General features: G+C 42.2%; 1 protein-coding gene across 5 annotated transcripts in view; it reads right to left on the reverse strand.

The window, feature by feature from the left end:
* The window catches only part of magi2b (membrane associated guanylate kinase, WW and PDZ domain containing 2b), a 90,984-nt gene that overhangs the window by 1,371 nt on the left and 71,861 nt on the right, over nt 1-17,752 (reverse strand). For 3 of the 5 annotated variants that reach the window (XM_085167986.1, XM_085167987.1, XM_085167989.1), the window contains 11 exons: nt 16,894-17,423; nt 15,969-16,137; nt 7,727-7,758; nt 5,412-5,798; nt 4,797-4,989; nt 4,036-4,275; nt 2,709-2,894; nt 2,014-2,299; nt 1,129-1,408; nt 877-1,020; nt 256-394 (listed from right to left, as the gene is read on the reverse strand). In XM_085167986.1, coding sequence (XP_085024112.1) covers nt 256-394; nt 877-1,020; nt 1,129-1,408; nt 2,014-2,299; nt 2,709-2,894; nt 4,036-4,275; nt 4,797-4,989; nt 5,412-5,798; nt 7,727-7,758; nt 15,969-16,137; nt 16,894-17,423 — 2,586 coding nt within the window. The remainder of the gene's footprint in view (nt 1-255; nt 395-876; nt 1,021-1,128; nt 1,409-2,013; nt 2,300-2,708; nt 2,895-4,035; nt 4,276-4,796; nt 4,990-5,411; nt 5,799-7,726; nt 7,759-15,968; nt 16,138-16,893; nt 17,424-17,752) is intronic. The other 2 variants (XM_085167988.1, XM_085167990.1) reach the window with 2 other exon arrangements.

Consider the following 17,752-nt stretch of genomic DNA (forward strand, 5'->3'; position numbering starts at 1 on the left):
TGAGGGAAGGCAAATAAAAGCCTATACCAATCATTAGACTTAAAGCAGAGGGGTTAAAACACACGAAGGCTTGAGAGTCGCTCGTTACCATCTACTGTTTAATCAAAGTAGGCTTTCAGATATTAGTCGAGGAGTAAAAAGTGGACAGATATGAATGCATGTTAATGTGTTCTTGAGTTAAGTTGAAGAGCAAACAGTAAATCTTTAGTAAGAGTGTAAACAATGAGACTCCGTCTCTTTGTAAGGAAAACTCACCATATTCTGGCACCTGTCCTGTGCCTCTCTTTAGCAGCAGCCTGACCCGCCTGCCTCCCGCTTTGATGAGTTCAATGGCGCGGGCGTGAGTCATGTCCCTGGTGCTGTCTCCGTTAATCTCTATGATCTGATCTCCAACCTGGACGAGACACACACAGGACCGGGTCAGTTTCTGCCACCCTCGGTTTACTCACAGCAGAGTAATTTTTCCACACACACCAGTCTTCTCTTGGGGAACCTCCACTGAACAACTTGGGAATGAGCGCCATTAAGAGCCTTGTTCAAGTACATTTCAACACGAGTGGTTAAGAGTGAGCAAAAGGTTTGCTCAATTCACTCAATTTACTCAATGCATTCATACTTACTCACTTGAGCAGAAGGAAAAATCCATGCTCTGTTAAACTTTACACCATTACTAAATTTTAACAAGGACGCTGAGTGATATTATGTGACACGACCATTTAGATGGATGCGTGCGTGTGTGTTTGACTTACTTTGGATAAATCAGACTTACTTTTTCCATTTTCAAAAATAAAACAGAGCCATTACTATTCACCAACTGCAATCCCAACCATCTGCCAAAGAGTGCTTTCACTCTTGTCGTGGTTTTCCTTATCTCACCCTCATCCTTCCATTTCGTATAGCAGGACCATCCTCTGCAAGGCGCAACACAAACAGGTCCATCTTGTACTCTCTGCCTCCTCGAATACTGAAGCCAAAACCTTTAGCGCTTTTCTCGAGCTCCACTGTAAAGTAATCATAGTCCTGCAGAACAAAATGTAGACGATTTACAACAGAAAAAAAAATCAAATATGTGATTTCTATGTGAAAAGCAATGATTATGATAAAATATAATTGCAATAAGTTACAAACCTGCATACAAATGAAGGATGTACGGTCAACATAAGCGGACAGCTCTTGGTCAAGCTCTACCTGTGGTCTGAAGTCAGCTGGGATCGCTAGAGGGAACTGTGCAGCTGCAGGGTGCTGTCTAAAATCCAGCAGACCAGGTGGGTGTCTGTAGTCCAGTGTTGGTGGCTGTCGATAATCAGTCACTGGTGGGTGACGGTAATCTACCGGCGGTTGCCGGTAGTCAGTGAATGGAGGATGGCGGAAGTCAGGTTTGACATCCTGTCTTGCTTTTACCTCTGACCTGCCATGAGAATGAAAAGTTGACAAAAATCTGAGCAGCGAGGTGAAAACAGCATCCCTGTTGGAATAAATTTGCTGGAGAAGTAACACTGGAGATGTAAGGAAGGAAAAAAACAGACAATTACTGGGTGTGTGCAGATGAGAAAGCTCATCACAAAATGGATAGGTGGGAATATCAGCCTCTGTTATGAAAGTTCACACTTGCAAAATGGGCATCAACCCACAGCTCTGGGAGGGCTGCTCACAGTGTCGCGATCTGAGACTCGCGTGTGCGCACACTCACGCTTTCATAGTTTTGACACAGAGCAGGGTCCAATTGCTAGGATCCTGCATTATAGAGGTGATACCTTAAAGTAAATTATTCACTGCACACGGTTGAAGCTAAGTGGTGTTATGCAACTGGGTAGAAACCAGCCTGAGACAGAGTGTCTGACTGGGACATCAGTTGTCTGCAGTCACAGGTTTTCTGCTACACTGACTGGGACACTCTCTTCAGCATGCACAATTTGGTATCTGTCACCTGTGAACTTCATGCCCCTCCTCCTTTCAGTCATTCTGTGTGCTTTTTAACAAATCTTACCAAACACCCTCTTAACCCAGCCTTACCTGCCATCGTGGAGGTAGAGCTGTGGATGGGGGCCAGATGGCTGCGTGACTGGGCTCTGCTGGGTTCCTGCTGGTGCAGGAGGACCAGTCACCGCTTGGTTTGTCTGAGCTGGTGTCTGGCCGGGTTGGACTGGTGTCTGTCCGGGTGCTTGACCTGGCTGAGGGGCCATTTGGCCAGACTGCATGCCTCCTTGGCTTGTCTGGGCTACAGGACTGGGCTGGGTCTGCGGGCTGTGTTTCTGGGTCATGGGGCTCTGCTTCTCTGAACTAGGACCAGAATGGGAGCCTGCGATAGACAGAGGGTTAGGTAAGATTGTACCCGATTGGCAAATTCAGCTCTGAATAAAAAGTGAATTGAATGGATTGACAAATAAAACATGCTCAGGATGTTTAAGATTGCAGAAGAGAACTCTTCTGAATTATTTGGTCCATTTGCTAAAAAACCTTCTAACATTTATGTTTCTGCATCACCAAGCACAAACCCTGTATCCTTTATAGATGACTAACTATAGAAGCCTTTTGACTTTTTAACATCAGTAAATGCAACATTTTTTGTGTGTAAGACTTTCTACACAGATAGAAAGATAGAGATAGAGGGCACCGAATTCAGGGAGTTTCCTGCAAAGGTAAAACAGGAGCCAAATAAACATTCACAGAACAACGTCTGATTTTATTTGCCGCACCAAAACACTTACTCTCCTCTGGTATGATGTGCAGAGTGACTGTTAGTCCAGCATCTTTAATGAGCTTGACGATGTCTGCATGCGGCATGCTGATAATGGATTGTCCGTTCACCGCCAGGATCCGGTCGCCCACCTTCAGCTTCCCACATCTGTCGGCCGGGCTGCCCTCGATGATGCGTCCTATTTTATGGGGCACAGCTGGAAACGGACAACAGCAAGGTGGTGTTTGTATTACAGCCTTAGCTTCACAGGTTAGGACTGCAGCCACTGTTTAAAATGACAGGTTTAAATATTTTGTTGCCTTGAAATTGCAACACAGAAGTGTAGGTTTTAAAATTTCATGATGACAGTATGCCAACTAAACACATGGAATTTTGAATTTAAGCTTTTACATACACTTAACAAAAACCAGAAAATTTTCACTTCATTATGAAATATCTCTGAACTCTGTGCACAGAAAACCCCTCAGGGACTATTCACCAAGCACCATTACATCCTGAACTAATGTTTAAAATTAGTTCAGTATGCCCAAAATGGGTATGCCAGACCCACTTAGAGGGTATGTTTATTTTTAGGTGTGTACAGAAATATTGCAGTGGATGTTCCCAGAATGTGTAGGACATTTGAGAAGAATCCATTAATCTTCAGAACAAAACATCTTTACTGTGCCATCAGTCCAATCGGACTGAAGAATCCCACAGTCTGCTGAAAGATATTAGCTCCCTGTAGCAAAGCGTAATCATATGTTTAATAAAGCCTCATTTAAGACAGAAAGATGCTTTTAATACTACTTAGGCTGAATCAAGAGGAAAAAAAAATCCCCACAAAAATTATAGTCTTACAAGACAAATTAATTTCTCTTGACCCCGACTAATGGAAGCTCTGAAGCTACTGGACGGGATAAGAAACAGCACTTTAGTGGAAGTGATTCTATGATAATGACCTAATCTCTTACCAGGCATCGATTTTAAAGACAGCAGGCATTGTGAAATTAAAAAAAATGAATTCATTTAAAAAATACATATATATATAAATCATAAGAAATATATCCTAAAAATATTTGAGATATGAAGCTAAATTTGCACAGGAGTCATTATATATGTTCGAACTTTATACCATAAAGTTTTTATGCTGGTCGAGCAGGAGCCCCGTGTTGGTTTGAGATTAAATTATGCATTTGCATTTTTCCTCATGAAATAGATACAGCAGCAAAAACTAAAAAGGCGACTGCACAGCCACCATCTTTAGGATTATTGCTCATCAGGATGTAAAAATCACCATTTATCTTTAGGAATGACCTTCTGGGATCCTGACAGATGCAAGTCATTGTGTAACTCACTGATGACGGTGGCATTTTCCGGTCTGTTCAGGGAGCTGATGATGACAAAGCCGAAACCCTCGTTCTCCTTGCGGTTAATAACCACGTCGCTGGTTTGCAGGGAAGATCCCTCCGGTGGCGAAGTGGCCACCGGGGCAGCGACCACCGGAGGGCCCGAAGCTGAAGCTGCGTCGCTACGTGGAGAGCTGTGCTGCGTGGACACTGAGCCGGGGCTGCGGCCGTTCACGGGACACGGTTCACCTGAAGGAGAGGACGAGAGCAGGCGAGATGAGTCCGCTCACGGCGGTCATTGAGTTTTCACAGTTTCCTGACAAAAGCAGCTAAAGATGAAAAGATGTAGCCACTGACAAAAATGAAAACAACAGTGGTCTTCTTCAATCCCAGCAGGGATTCTGTGTCAAAGTCAAACTTGGCTTCTCTGCTTGTCATTTATGACTCTTTTGTAACCGCTTCCCCCTGCGGGAGAAGCGCACCCAGAAAGACACAAACCACAGAGCCTGCTGCTGCAGAGCTGACAATGAACAAAGGATAAATGTATGTATGATCTACTACCACAGAAAGGACGTGTGGGTGAGAAGTACACAGAGATCCTGCGCGCAGACTGTTAGCATGTGTGCTGTGTCCAAGCTGTGTTTTTTTAATTTGATGCCAGTGAAATGTGCAGCCTGTTCTCCAATCTTGGTTAAGTGTGAAAAAAAAAGACAAAAACACAAAACAAAAAAGAACAGAAAAAAAAATCAACAAACAAAACAAGTCCTCACCAGGCATTTGCACTCTCCTTCTCACAGTCAAGCTGACTTGACCATTGCGAGCGGCTGCGTGCATCAAGTCTATTACGTATTTGTGCGGTTTCCCAGCAACCACATTTTTATCCACAGAAATGAGCTCATCCCCGGGTCGAAGCCGCCCGTCGCGCTCAGCGGGAGTGTTCTCTATTATAGCGCCAATGACAATCTGTTCAAAGACAATCAATATTAGCAGCATAGATTAGGGTGAAGGAGATGAGTCGAAGACAAGTGGAAACACACAACAGTTGCTTTACTTAGCTTGTAAACTACCTTTGGGTCATGGTAACAGTTTTTCACCTTCTTTATATCCTTATGTCACATTCTTTCTCTGTCATAGACTGCATGCTGTTGTACAACGTGGACAAGTTAGCAAGGCGTTACTTCAGTATGGGAGGCACTGAGCAGTTAGAGGGTCAGCAAAGTGTGAGAAGGCCACTTGTGTGCAAGTCTGTGTGTGTGTCTGGAGGCTGTTTTGGTCAGATGTTTGGGACTGGATGGAGAGTGTGAGACAAGATTAAGTGCAAGTCAGATGAGGCTGGTGTGTATGAGGTTAAAATATGAGTGTGGTCCAGCCCGTCCCATACGAGCCTTGTCACGGGCGTCCGGACTCACAGCCTGCACGGCCTCGTCTCCCCCCAGGATGCGGAAGCCGAATCCAGTCTTCTCCCTCAGCAGGTGCACCTCCACCTCTTCGTACTCCGGGCCTGACACACGGGAGCTTACGGTTAAAACAATGCTCGATTTTCTGCCTTGAACTAAAAAATAAAGTTTTCTGTACTCACGTCTGCTCTCGTAGATGGCCCTCGACTTCTCATAAAGGTCATACGGGTCGGGTTTGTTAAGGTCGAAGCCTTCGGTGGAGTCAGGCACAGAAGTGCGGTGCTGTGGCTGGTTTGGGAAGGGCGTACCAGGCGGCAATACTGGACCAGACAGATTTGCTTGAGGGCTGCTGTGTGGATCCCATTGGTCAGGTAACTAGAAGGAAGCACCAACAACAGATGTTTAACTTAACTCAGTTTTGCCTATTCATTTCTATTGTTTGTCTTAAATTAATTATTACTTATTATTATTATTTTATTATTAATTATCACTATAAATAATAGTTCAAATATGTCGCTATGAAGACTTCAAAACTCCTTCTGCCAAGTATTCAGGATTAAACATATCAAATGTTTAAGTACTGGACACAAAAGACTGTTTTTGCATTGCGGGTTTAACTTTCCATATCTAAACACAATAGGCTGAACATGGGCATTATGATCTTTCAAACAATAATGAATGCTATGTCAAAGCAACAGAATTAAAGACAACAGACACAATTTTTGAAATTTTGCCTTTGGAGATATTCATCAGTAGATTTCAAGATGTGACTGAAGTGTAGACTTTCAGCTTTAATTCACAGGGTTTAATAAAAATAACAGATTAAATGGTTGGGACAGTTTTCTTATTTTAACAGGCTTAAAAGTAATCAGACAGTTAAATGTCAGTCTTTGTTATTTTATGATAACTAAAGGAGATAAAAGGTCCAATGTTGTTTATGAGGGTTCGATTTTCTGATGGTTCGCGGTCACTCACAATATGCTAAGGTGTCAAAGTAAGTGAAGGAAGCCGTCACTAGCATGGGGTCGAGTGCTGACTCTACGATCTGGTTCATTTTAAAAGCTCAGCCAGCTCAGCAACGCCAAAAAGCATAAAAGATAACAGAAGACAACTAAAGTTCATGATCACAGAGGGAATTCCAAACATTGTAACCAAGTCAGATTACTTCGCTGTAGATATGTGAATGTTCATGCCTTCATGCATGTAAACAGAGTTTACAACAAGCTGCAAACTACTGGCTACATTTAACAACAGGAAGATCAGATTAGACATTAGTCAAGACCTTTGCACACTATAAAGATTAGAGAGAAGCGTGGAAATGTAAACCAAGGCCTTCGTTCAATCTATCCAACATGGTGGAGGCATTGCTATGGCATCGACACACAGTCAGTGTTTATTGATGATGTGGCTGCTGACTGAAATAGCAGAATTAATTTGAAGTTACACGAAGATAAATACAGTACAGATGAATAATGACCCAAAATATACTCACGTTAAAAACCTATTAATATAAAGAAATAAAATGCTATTTAATGGCAGAGACAGTCACAAGATATTAACTGATCAGACTATGGACCAACAAGCAGCTGCAGTACAGAATAGCAATGCATCGTCCTCCTTTGTGAAGGAAATGCAGCATTTAGCCTTTATGAAGTCAGTGTTTTTATTTCTGAATTTGCATCTAGGTGTTAAAAAAAAAAAGAAAAATCTTCTATTTATGATTAGTTTGTCCAGTTAACTTTGGAGCCTTTGAAAATGGGGTGACCGTAAAATGGCTGTAACTCTTTAAAGCCCTTGAATTAAAGCTGAAAGTCTACACTTCAATCACGTCTTGATTGCCTCATTTCAAATTCACTGTAGAGGCAAAATTAGGAAATCTGTGTTCTTCTCTAAACGCTGAAGGATGTGAGTGTGTGTGTGCAGATATGTACAAAATAATGTTGAGAAGGAACACGTGTTATTATCCAGTAAAGAAGAATAACTATTATGAATTTAAATTAACAATCATATATCAAACTTAAATGCGGTGACAATTATCACGCCCGAATGTGCTGTGTAATGTAAAGGAGAACAGATTGTTCGGCCAGCAACAGGTAGTCTAAAAATCAACCTGAAGAGGGTTTTTTTTCCCCACAGCTGGTGCGATGTACCTTCTGAAGTGATCAAAGTAATAAGCAGCTCAGGGGAGGATGTCTCTTTTTACAATAAAGTAAAAGCCAAACACCTTTGAAGTAACACAGTCTCTGCAACCAGTGCTGACCCCTAACACACAGCCAGAAACACATTTAGTTCGATCACCGTACCTGTTTGGAGGCCTTCCATGGAGAGATGTGGCCTGAGGAAGAAAAACAAAGTTAACACAGACTTTTCCTCAAATAATCTCTTCCATTTTTAAGGAAAAACAGAAGAATCGACAAAAACAACTACACGGAAAAAAACAAAAGAACGAAGATCTGAGAACAAGCCTTTCTACTGATGAGATAAAAATCAGAAATCTTCCCTTAATGAGTGACAAAAATCCGCAGTTTGCTGTTTTCGTATTTCTCTGTTTTGACTTTGTTTGTGTAACTCTTCTTAAACGGGTTTGGTTGTTGCGTTTGTTTTCAGCATAATTACATCATTAGCTGCAGGCGAAAGCACAGGCCCCCGCCCCTCCACACGAACACGCAAACACACACTATTTGCTGTGAAAGTTGTGGATTATCCGCGCGCAGGAAGCACGGCGAGCTCTACATCACAACAACAATCTCATCGCCACAGCTCCCCTGTGACTCCTCTGAGTCAAAGACATACAGAACATTTATGCTGCTAAGACCCAAATACATACATTTATACATGGAGAAAATGTACAGTAGCTGCCTTGTACAAACATTTAGACTGAATCTTTACACTTGAGGATAGAAACGCATAAACAAAAAATCTTCCATCTGATGTGGGCGCTTGGAAAGTATTCTTTCGAGAATCCAAGCGTGCTTAATATCTGACAGTTTCTAAGATCTTCTGAGAAATGTCAGGGAGCGCCGGGTGGAATATGCTGTATTTATGCTTGCTTGCTTGCTTGCAGCAGCTTTCAACCTGTTGGGTAACTGAGAATTACAGGTGTTTTTGCATCTGACAGCACGTAGGAGAACGTGAAGGGATCCTGATTATGTGACTACTTCACTGGGGCTGATTTAAAAAAACAAAAACAACAACAACAACAACAAAAAAACAATTAACACTAAAAACCTGTTTACACTACTGTAGTGCCCCCTAGACGTGATGAGTCTGATGATGGTTGGCGGAAATGTAGCCAATAAACAAGTCTCCTCAGTGCATTAAACTAAATCCACACACACAAAAGTTTTTTTTCCTGCACATCTCACAATTCCCAAGATATGAGCCAAAACATTTTGCAGTATTCATCACCATATGGTGGCACTGCCATTTTTCAGTAATGGCTCAGTCACATCAGAGCAAAAATAGGACAGCAGCCTCCTTGTGTGGAGGGAATGGTGTTTGATGGTCACTCCACTGAATATTTTTCACATTCAGCAACCGGCTGCAAGCAGTCGTGGTGACCATGTCAATCGCAAGGCGATTACACAGGTGGGAAGCAACCTGTCTCCAAAGATTGGTGAAGGTTTGCAAATAATTGCCATCATTTATAAATGCAGACAGATTGCCAACACATCTAAGTCAGTCTACACCAGAGAACGCAACTTGTCTGCAACATGTCTCTCTGCAACAGCTGGTTTCTGGTTATATTTATATAGTCTGGCTGCTTATATATCAAGCATTACCGTCAAAGTGCCAAAGTGAAGTCCTGCAGCAACTACGTCAGTATTTGTGGAAGAGTTTCTGAATTTCTGTTTCAGATCCATGAGGCTCTGGCTCGATGCTGAATGTAAGCAGTTAATGTGAGTTTCTTTTTTTAATATGAATTTCTTCGCATGTAGACAGCCAGAGATTTGCAGTTGTTCATTGATTTATCGCAGTAAAATACCCTATTATCACAAACAGATTGCATGTAATTTCCAACTCAACCCTATTAAACTGCAAAGTGATAAAAGACTGACTCTTATTGCCGACATCTTGACACACCTAAGTCGCTTTAAAGCCAGCAACCGACTGCCAGTAGTCACAGACGTGGTCCTCATTCTCAAAGAGACCGTTTAAAAAAGGCAACAAAATTTCAAATTCAGTTCCCTTTTGTTATGGTTTTGGGAGGGAGTTGATTTTTTAAATTATTATTATTTTGTTTGTTTTTTGTTGTTGTTTTCTCTGCGTGGGTTGTTGTTTTTTTGTTTTTCTTCCTTTTTTCCTTTTTTTTTTTTCTTTCTTTTTTCTGTTTTATTGTTATCATCCGAATTTTAATGGCCTAATTTGTTTTGATATATGTCTTTATATCGGTATATATATACTTGCTGTATTGGGCCTGATATGTCAAATTACATGTGCAAAACTTTATAAATAAAGAGGGGAAAAAAAAAATTCAAATTCATCGCACATGGTTTCAATAATTCTGGTCGTGCTCCTTAACAACAAATGGAATAGGATGCAATGACAATATCACTATAACAACAGTCAAATGTAACCATAAATAATTACTGTCTCACTACATCAGTCTGCTTTTTAGATTTGTGAGATGAAGCCCAGAACATGTACCAACAAACAGAACGGCAGAGCTTTCAATTAAAAACAAAATAAAAATAAATCAGAGAGCGCGAGAGAGTCGAGGACAACTAAATACGATAAATCACTGCATGTCAGTATGAAGTGAAAATGAAAATTTAAATTCATTCACTTTTCCCCCACTTTGAATCCCGCCTCCCCCATTTGCCCAGTTAAAAGCATCTTTGCAACCTGGAAATATTTTCCATTTCAAAACCAAATGTCATCCATCCTAGCTGTGTCTGAGAGTGTGGAGGAGGGAGCAAAACGAGGAGGGAAATAGAATTAAAACGCTCCCATAAACACTGATGAGCGCTATCCATGGTGTTACACAGTGGCGGCGGCGGAGGGAGGGCTAATTGGGAGGCTGGGACTAATAACCACGTTCTGCAGGGAATACGGGCCTTAAGGGAAGCCTTTAAGAACTTCTAATAAGTCCTTTTCAGAAAACTTTCCTTAATGACCCACTGAAGGAAATGAGCTACAAGGCAATTGTCCACTCATATTACAGAGAACCATCATCCTTACAGACACATTTAAGCACATTTAAATGCTAATATAATTCACCAGCATGTGTGGCGCACTCGTATGCATGCTGATGAATTACAAATGAATGACTTTTAGGAGGCTTCACATGGTCTCTCTCACAAGTCAGTGGTCAAACAGTCTGGCAGGCTAGTATCACAGACTAGCCTGCTGAGTTCTGGATGGCCTTCAGATTAGCCTGATTGGCTTGTGCAGCCCGACACCTTTTTCTTTCCAGCCTCAGTATGCGTCCTCATTGGTGCTGCAACATGTCTCTGGTCTGTGGTTGGCTCTGCTTCAAACTGGGATGTCAGGGGACGGAGCTGTGAACATGACCAGAGCTCCGTGCAACTCTGGCAGTGTGCCCACGCTACAGTCAAGCAGTCAGACAACACACACAACACACAGTCATACATGCAGAGGAAGTCTAGCACTGTGTCTCCGTTACAGAGGGCTCTAATGCACTCAGTCACACATCTAAAATCATGTGGTCAGCCTAAATCTCACTGATGCTCTGACCAAAAATTCTTCATCTGAGAACTCAAACATGTTTAAACATTCCTGACATTTTGCACATCTGAGTCACTGTAAAGGACCTTGTCCCCTCTTTCACCCTGCAGAGAAGAGAGAGGCACAGAGAGAGCCGGAGAGCTTCCTGGTGTGTCAGGCTGATAGCCCCTGTGGGGTTGTTGTCTTGAGTTGTTTGACAGAAACTGGTGAGTTTGTGAGGAGATGGCATCTTTGGGGGAATATGGGGGTGGGGGTGGGGGGTAATCTGCCACATTCAGCCTAGCATCTAGAAGGATATCTATTTAGAAGGATATACTTTGCAACTGTGTATCTACATGTGACTCTGCATTAACGTGTGCATAAATGTTGTATCTGAAGCAGTGTTTTTGCAACGGCTGACCTCCAGGTGGCAGATGTTGGCTCTGCACGGTTGGGCCGCCACGGGGAGCATCGCAGCATTTGATCTGAGTGGCTCACATATACATCCACACATGCAGCGGCATACCCTGGTGTATTCTGTGTTCGTGCTGAAAGCACTTTAGTCATTTGTACTCATTTCATACAGACATCATCCTCATAGATCTCCAATTATTGCCAATAATGTATTCAAAGCAATCAGGACCTGCATGAAAATCAGCAAACTGCCCAGCAGCACTTACATCACACAGTCTGATGTATCAGGATCGCTAAGAACTAATGTCTTTGATGGCTTGTCAGGTCTGCAATCATAATTCGTGCCACACTTCAATTAATTAAACCTTAGATGCATAGGAGACCGATTGACTTCATTCCTAATTAAATACAATTCGCAAAAAGGGTAATGCAAACGAGGGCATCGCCATAATTCCTCTTTATTGTTTTGATATCAACTCAGAAACAAAGCATATTAACTCTGAACTCCTGGCAAATTATCTCTGGAGAAACTACAGACATAATGACAAAAACAAGCATTAAAATGTGAACTTCGAAGATGCTGCACGCCTCATTCAAAACACAATGAGCTCATGAGGTTTTCTCTTTAAACGGCTAAACAACAGAAGATGACTTTTGTTGTTCTTCACTTTCATGAGCAACAATGCTCCATATTTAACTGTGTAGTTTAGTGTGTGTGTTTCAGTCAAATGGTATAGGCAGCCGGGGGGAATTATCAAGTCAAATGCTGACCTGTGACCTGAACACCTCCGAGAGAATCAGAGCAAGAGTACGTGTCAACAAATGCAGCTTCCACTGTGCAATTTTATTTCCTTGCAGGTGGCTAAACATACAGGAACTACAAAAAGTGGGAAAATAGCCACACTCCATGCGGTCCTGGCAGAACTGCAAGAATCTACACTTCAAGCTTCAACACCATGAAATTCTCCTCAGCCCCCTTTCTCGCCTCCTTTATAACTCCATTTTGATTTATTTTCTCACACCAAGGGTGTGCGATTGTCTTCTCCCTTCACTGAACATGTGCAGGAGCATTATACGTGGAAAACAGCAGCTCATTGCAGGTATTGTGGAACCTCACTAGCCCCGAAATTTGTCAAAATACAAAAAGCCAACAGTCAAATAAGTCAAATTTAAACACTTGTTTAATAGGATAAAAGCCTGCGCCATTGTGAGAAAGCAATGGAAGTTTAGCAATAGACAGGAAAACAGATCACAGCCAGTAATAAGACTCCATATATTCTCTTCTTGTCCCCACTTTCCTTCACCTAACATAACATAAAACTAGATTTGTATTCAGCAAACCGGTAAAAATGTGGTTTTGCAGTCCGTGCGAGCAGAGTCAGTATATTCAGCCAAACAGCATCACACCATCCAGTTCATCCTGTTTGCCAGCTAGATGACACTCTCCAGTAATTTCTGTCCAAAGCACATTGCAGTAAAATAACTGCATTTGTTCTGAAGATGAGTGGCCTCAGTGGGAATGAAACTGCTTTCCCCACAACAGTGCCGGTGCCATCTGTGCCCAGAGAGTCGCGCTACACCTGACGGTGAGTTTAACGCCACCTCTCATCCCAAGTTCCCACTTCATTTTACATTTGATGTGCTGTATCTTAAAATTCCCTCCATGTCAAATCCCCCTCATGCCTCTCTGTTCTGTTTCACTGGAAAACATCGATGACATGTTGGTGATAAAGCTGCACTTGGAAATCGCTGAGAACACATGGTGCGATGCACAAAACACTTAGTGTGACATCTGCTGACACTTTTTTCCTGATCTGTAATATTGATGTGTATTCACTGGATGAGTCACCGCATATGAAATACACTAAACAACATATTGTTCATTGCATCCTTAGGTTATATCATTTCTAATAATCTGTCCTGCAGCCATTTGTACCTGCATTGATCAAATTTCCCCACGGTGGATATTAAAGTTTCATTTTCTTAACCGACACAATGTGAAATACATTTGAATTGTTTCACTTTTTATGACATTTTTTCCCCCCCTTGCCAACAGATAATTTGCACCAGACAAAATTATTCTTCCAGCTTCTGAAGTATTTATTATTCCAAAAATAAAATCTCATCTTAAGACCTGAATAAAATCCGAATAAATAGGCCGTGTTACTTGAACGAGTTTAAAAATAGAACAGGTCTCAAAATGATCATAATCAAAATCTCTTTAGCTCTTTCAGTGCTCACTGTCAACTCTACTTGACTTCTCTATTGCAAAGCTGCAGCTGGAGGTGACGATGCAAAGCAAAACGATGTTTGTGCACGTCAAAGCCAGAAACCAGCTTATATTTAGCGGGAAGCCGCTCTTGCACTGGACTCTTCTTTAATTAAGTTAATAAAGTTATGAACGGTAACAAAATATCACATGTGATTCTGCATTAATTGGAGTGAGATCGTTTTTGTCACCACTGCAAACTTCACAGACAAACAGATCAAAGAGGGCATTAAAAGAGGAGAAACTTGCTGGACTTTCACTATAACCATTAAATTATTCTGGTTAAAACCAGTAATCACAGTGGTGCAGTGGATAGCTCTACTGCCTCACACAACGATGGTTTTTGGTCAGTCTTGGCTCAGTCTTCCTGTTTTTATTACTACAGTCCAAAGACAAGCATGTGAGTCAAAACTATCCATGGACTTTGTGTTTGCACCTTATGACGGACTGGCGACCTAACCCGGTTGTAATCCAGCTGGTTCGGGTTCAGATGGAACAGGTGCCAGCTGTTGGCAATCCTAAAATGGACGGGTGGTTAAGAAAATTGATGGATAGGTGGTTCCCAAAGTTTCCAAAAGCAGGATCAGAGGTAGAACATTTCCCGTGGCAAAATTCCCAGTTTAAGGGTGCTTTCACATCTGCAGTGTTTGTTCCGTTTAAACTGAACTCTCATTCATTTTTTCCCTTCGTTTGTTCAGGTGTGAACATAATAGACGGCCACACTGAGGCTCTTTGGAGAAGATGGTGAACTCCAGTGCAGTTTGTTTATGGTGCTAATGTGATCAGAACCAACTACCTGGGGTACATTGCAAGTTTGAGCTAAAAAACTTTCTGTAGCCACTTATGCTTTGTATTCTCAACGCGGAATGTTCAATAGATGTGCAAAGGTCTGTATGGGCAAGCAACCAGCTGGGAAATCAACATAAATTCTCCATTTTTTCCTATAGTCCAAAACAGAGCACCTTCTTCCTATATTATTTATATATTTATTTTGTTGCTTCTGCCCCCAGACACATCCGGCCAATGAGCGGACTGAACCTTCTCACGTGATTTGTAATGACGCATTTTGGCTCGCTTTAAGTTCATCTGGATTTTCTTCTGTGTGAAAAGAGACCAAATCACAGGGAAAATACTACCAGTTTACAATCTCATCAACTGATTCGGTCCAGAGTAAATTCAAGAGACAGACACTTTCTCTAGATTTTAGATTAGAGTTTTAAAAAATCCTTTTGATAAATCTCATAGCAGTTGTGCAAGTCTCAGGCTGCTTGAGGAGCTCCCATGAAGAAGAAGAGGCTCGTCCACGCCCCTCTTTTCCACTCCCCATTCATTTACAGCTTATAGTTCGGCGAGGATCTGTTAGCTAAATGCAGCAGGGTGGCCTCTTATGCATTTATATGGCACTATTGCATTTCATTAACGTTGTGTCTTCTCTCCCCTGCAATTCATGTTTTATTGTGTTGTTCTCTCCGTATGCTGCCTCTTTTTCCCTTAAATCCAAGCCATTGTGGCAGATGGCTGCACCTCCCTGACCCTGGTGCTGGCTGTTAAAAGGGTTATCTTTATAAAATTTACTATATTATACTCTAATATTATATTAAGTGATTTGTTAGTTCAGTAAGTTTATTTTTTATTAAGACTGGGCAGAGAAATCTGCCCGGAATACATTACTCATTACAGCTTTCCTAGTATCCAAAATGGAGGAAAAAGGAAAAATAAAACAAGAACAAAAACAGCATAAAAGTTATTTACACCTGTACCCATGTACCCAAATAGTTTTGTATATTATCTCTTTTGAAAGACATAACTGAATTTGACATATTCATTATTATGTCAGAGTTGTTCATTATTTCATCCCAACAACAAAAAGGTTTCTTTAATACCTTTTCCCAATATTTACCTGATAGTAGCTTCTCCTACATTACACTGACATTACAACTTCTTTCCTGAATTGAGAATAAAACCTTTGTGCAAAGTCTAAGAGTGACTTTAATTTTACTCTGAACAATATTCACATTATTTTCTAATAAAACATTTGAAATTACTATCGTTATTTGACACTATATGAATCAAACTGAGTTTAACTTTCACTTACTGTTCTGTTCTATATATTTATTTAGATTTGTTTTTGCAGAAAGAGTGTGTTTGTAGTGGGAAACAGTCAAAAGAAACAAGGTAAATGTTGTCTCTCTCACCTGTTCCTCCTCTCTGTATGAGGAGTGTTGCTTCTGCTCCCACAGGACACTCTTTGAGCATCTCCACCACTCGTCCATGTCCAGCTGCAGCCACTGACTGCTGGTTTACCTCCAGGATCAGGTCTCCTTCTACCAGCCCCGATGCTCCCTGTGAGCCCGGCTCTAGCACCTGCACCACATTATCATCCACCGTTACTACACTTGGCTTCATGGTACCTTCCAATCTCAAACATAAAACTGCTTTTGTAAACCAAAATCAATAAAAATGGGTTACAGTGGAAAGCTGCAATTGCCCACAGTGGGACCTAAATTCTAAAATCTTCACTGCACATGTTGTACTGTTTAAAGATTTATAGGAACAGCCATCTGAGCTACTTCGATTCAAGAAGACAAAGAAATTCTTAAAACAAAAGGGGAAAAGCACAGATGCTGTCATGTTGGTGGAGACAGATGTATATTGTGGTGCAGATGTTTTATTGTACACATACAACTGGGATGAGGATTAGCATCTGTCACATTCCCAATCAGCAACTCTAATTTATATCTGTTTCTTCTTTCCAGGTATTTAAGTATGCAGGGTGGGAATTTTCCCCCCCCCCCTTTTTGCTCCACACCTTCCGGAGACTCGATTCGTACCACATTAGTAGATAGCAAACCCAACACAGGGTGAGCTCACTTTGTTCTTCTTATCTCGATCTCTTTCTACCACGTTGCGTTGACCAAATTAAATTTTCTCTGACCTGCTGTCGTAACTCTACTTCAAGTTTAATTTGTAAGTCAGCTCGACTATTTTAGCCGACTGCGGAGAGTTTGCACTTGAAAGAACACATTTAATTCCTGAAACGCTGAATAAAAATTACAATTAAAATATTAAACAGGTCTGAAGTCGGTCACTGATGGAGGAGGCGGCGTTGGGACACTTCACCTGTTTAACTCGCTGACCGGTAGGACTGTCGGCGATGGTGAACCCAAATCCTTCTGCTCCTTTCACCATGGTAACTGTTAGCAGCTCTGCCCCTTGTGCTGTTGCCCCGGCAACAGCCCCAGTCCCAGAAGAGGCCATTGACACGTTGTCATTGTGAGGTGTGAGCGCCGATGCCGAGCCGGGCGTGGTGGGCGGCAGGGATGAGCCGTCCAGATGTGTGTCTCCGGGATGGGAAGCTCCGGCCTGGGCCAGAGCCTGACCAGGAAGCTGGGAGCTCAGCGACAGGTACTCCAGGTACGGGTCATAGCTGCCGCGGCCATTCACCACCAGCGGGCGGTGCTCCAGTCCAATGGGCGTCAGGGAAGCGCTGGCCGCACCGCTCGGGTCCTCGGGGTCGAAGGGCAGGGGATACCCTCGACAGAGCACGAGGGTCACGCTCTGACCGATCGGTACAGACTGGAAAAGTTTGACCACATCGGCGTGCGTCGTGCCGAGCACGCAAATGTCATTAATGTAGACGATGACATCACCTGAGGGAGGAGACAGGAGCAGCCTCAGTCACACGGCAGAATGTCACAGTAGATGCAGAGAAAACCAAAAGATCTGTTGTCAGCGGCTCATGTATGACATAGTGTGCAGTAAAAATAAAGGCCTCATCTCTCTGTGGCATCAGAACAAGTTCGCCTCTCAAAAGTGCCACACAAGTATCACGGTATCAGTCCACTGCCACAGCAGGCGACCAAAGTGTATGTGTGAGACAGAGAGTCTTGATGAGTATGATTCGTGCAAATTGACAGAAAATCTCAAAAATTCAAATGTGTAAATACCTAGAGTCTCATGCACTGCACATTATAATCCT

Source organism: Neolamprologus multifasciatus, chromosome 7 (genome assembly GCF_963576455.1).
Source record: "Neolamprologus multifasciatus chromosome 7, fNeoMul1.2, whole genome shotgun sequence".
NCBI classification, from domain to species: domain Eukaryota; kingdom Metazoa; phylum Chordata; class Actinopteri; order Cichliformes; family Cichlidae; genus Neolamprologus; species Neolamprologus multifasciatus.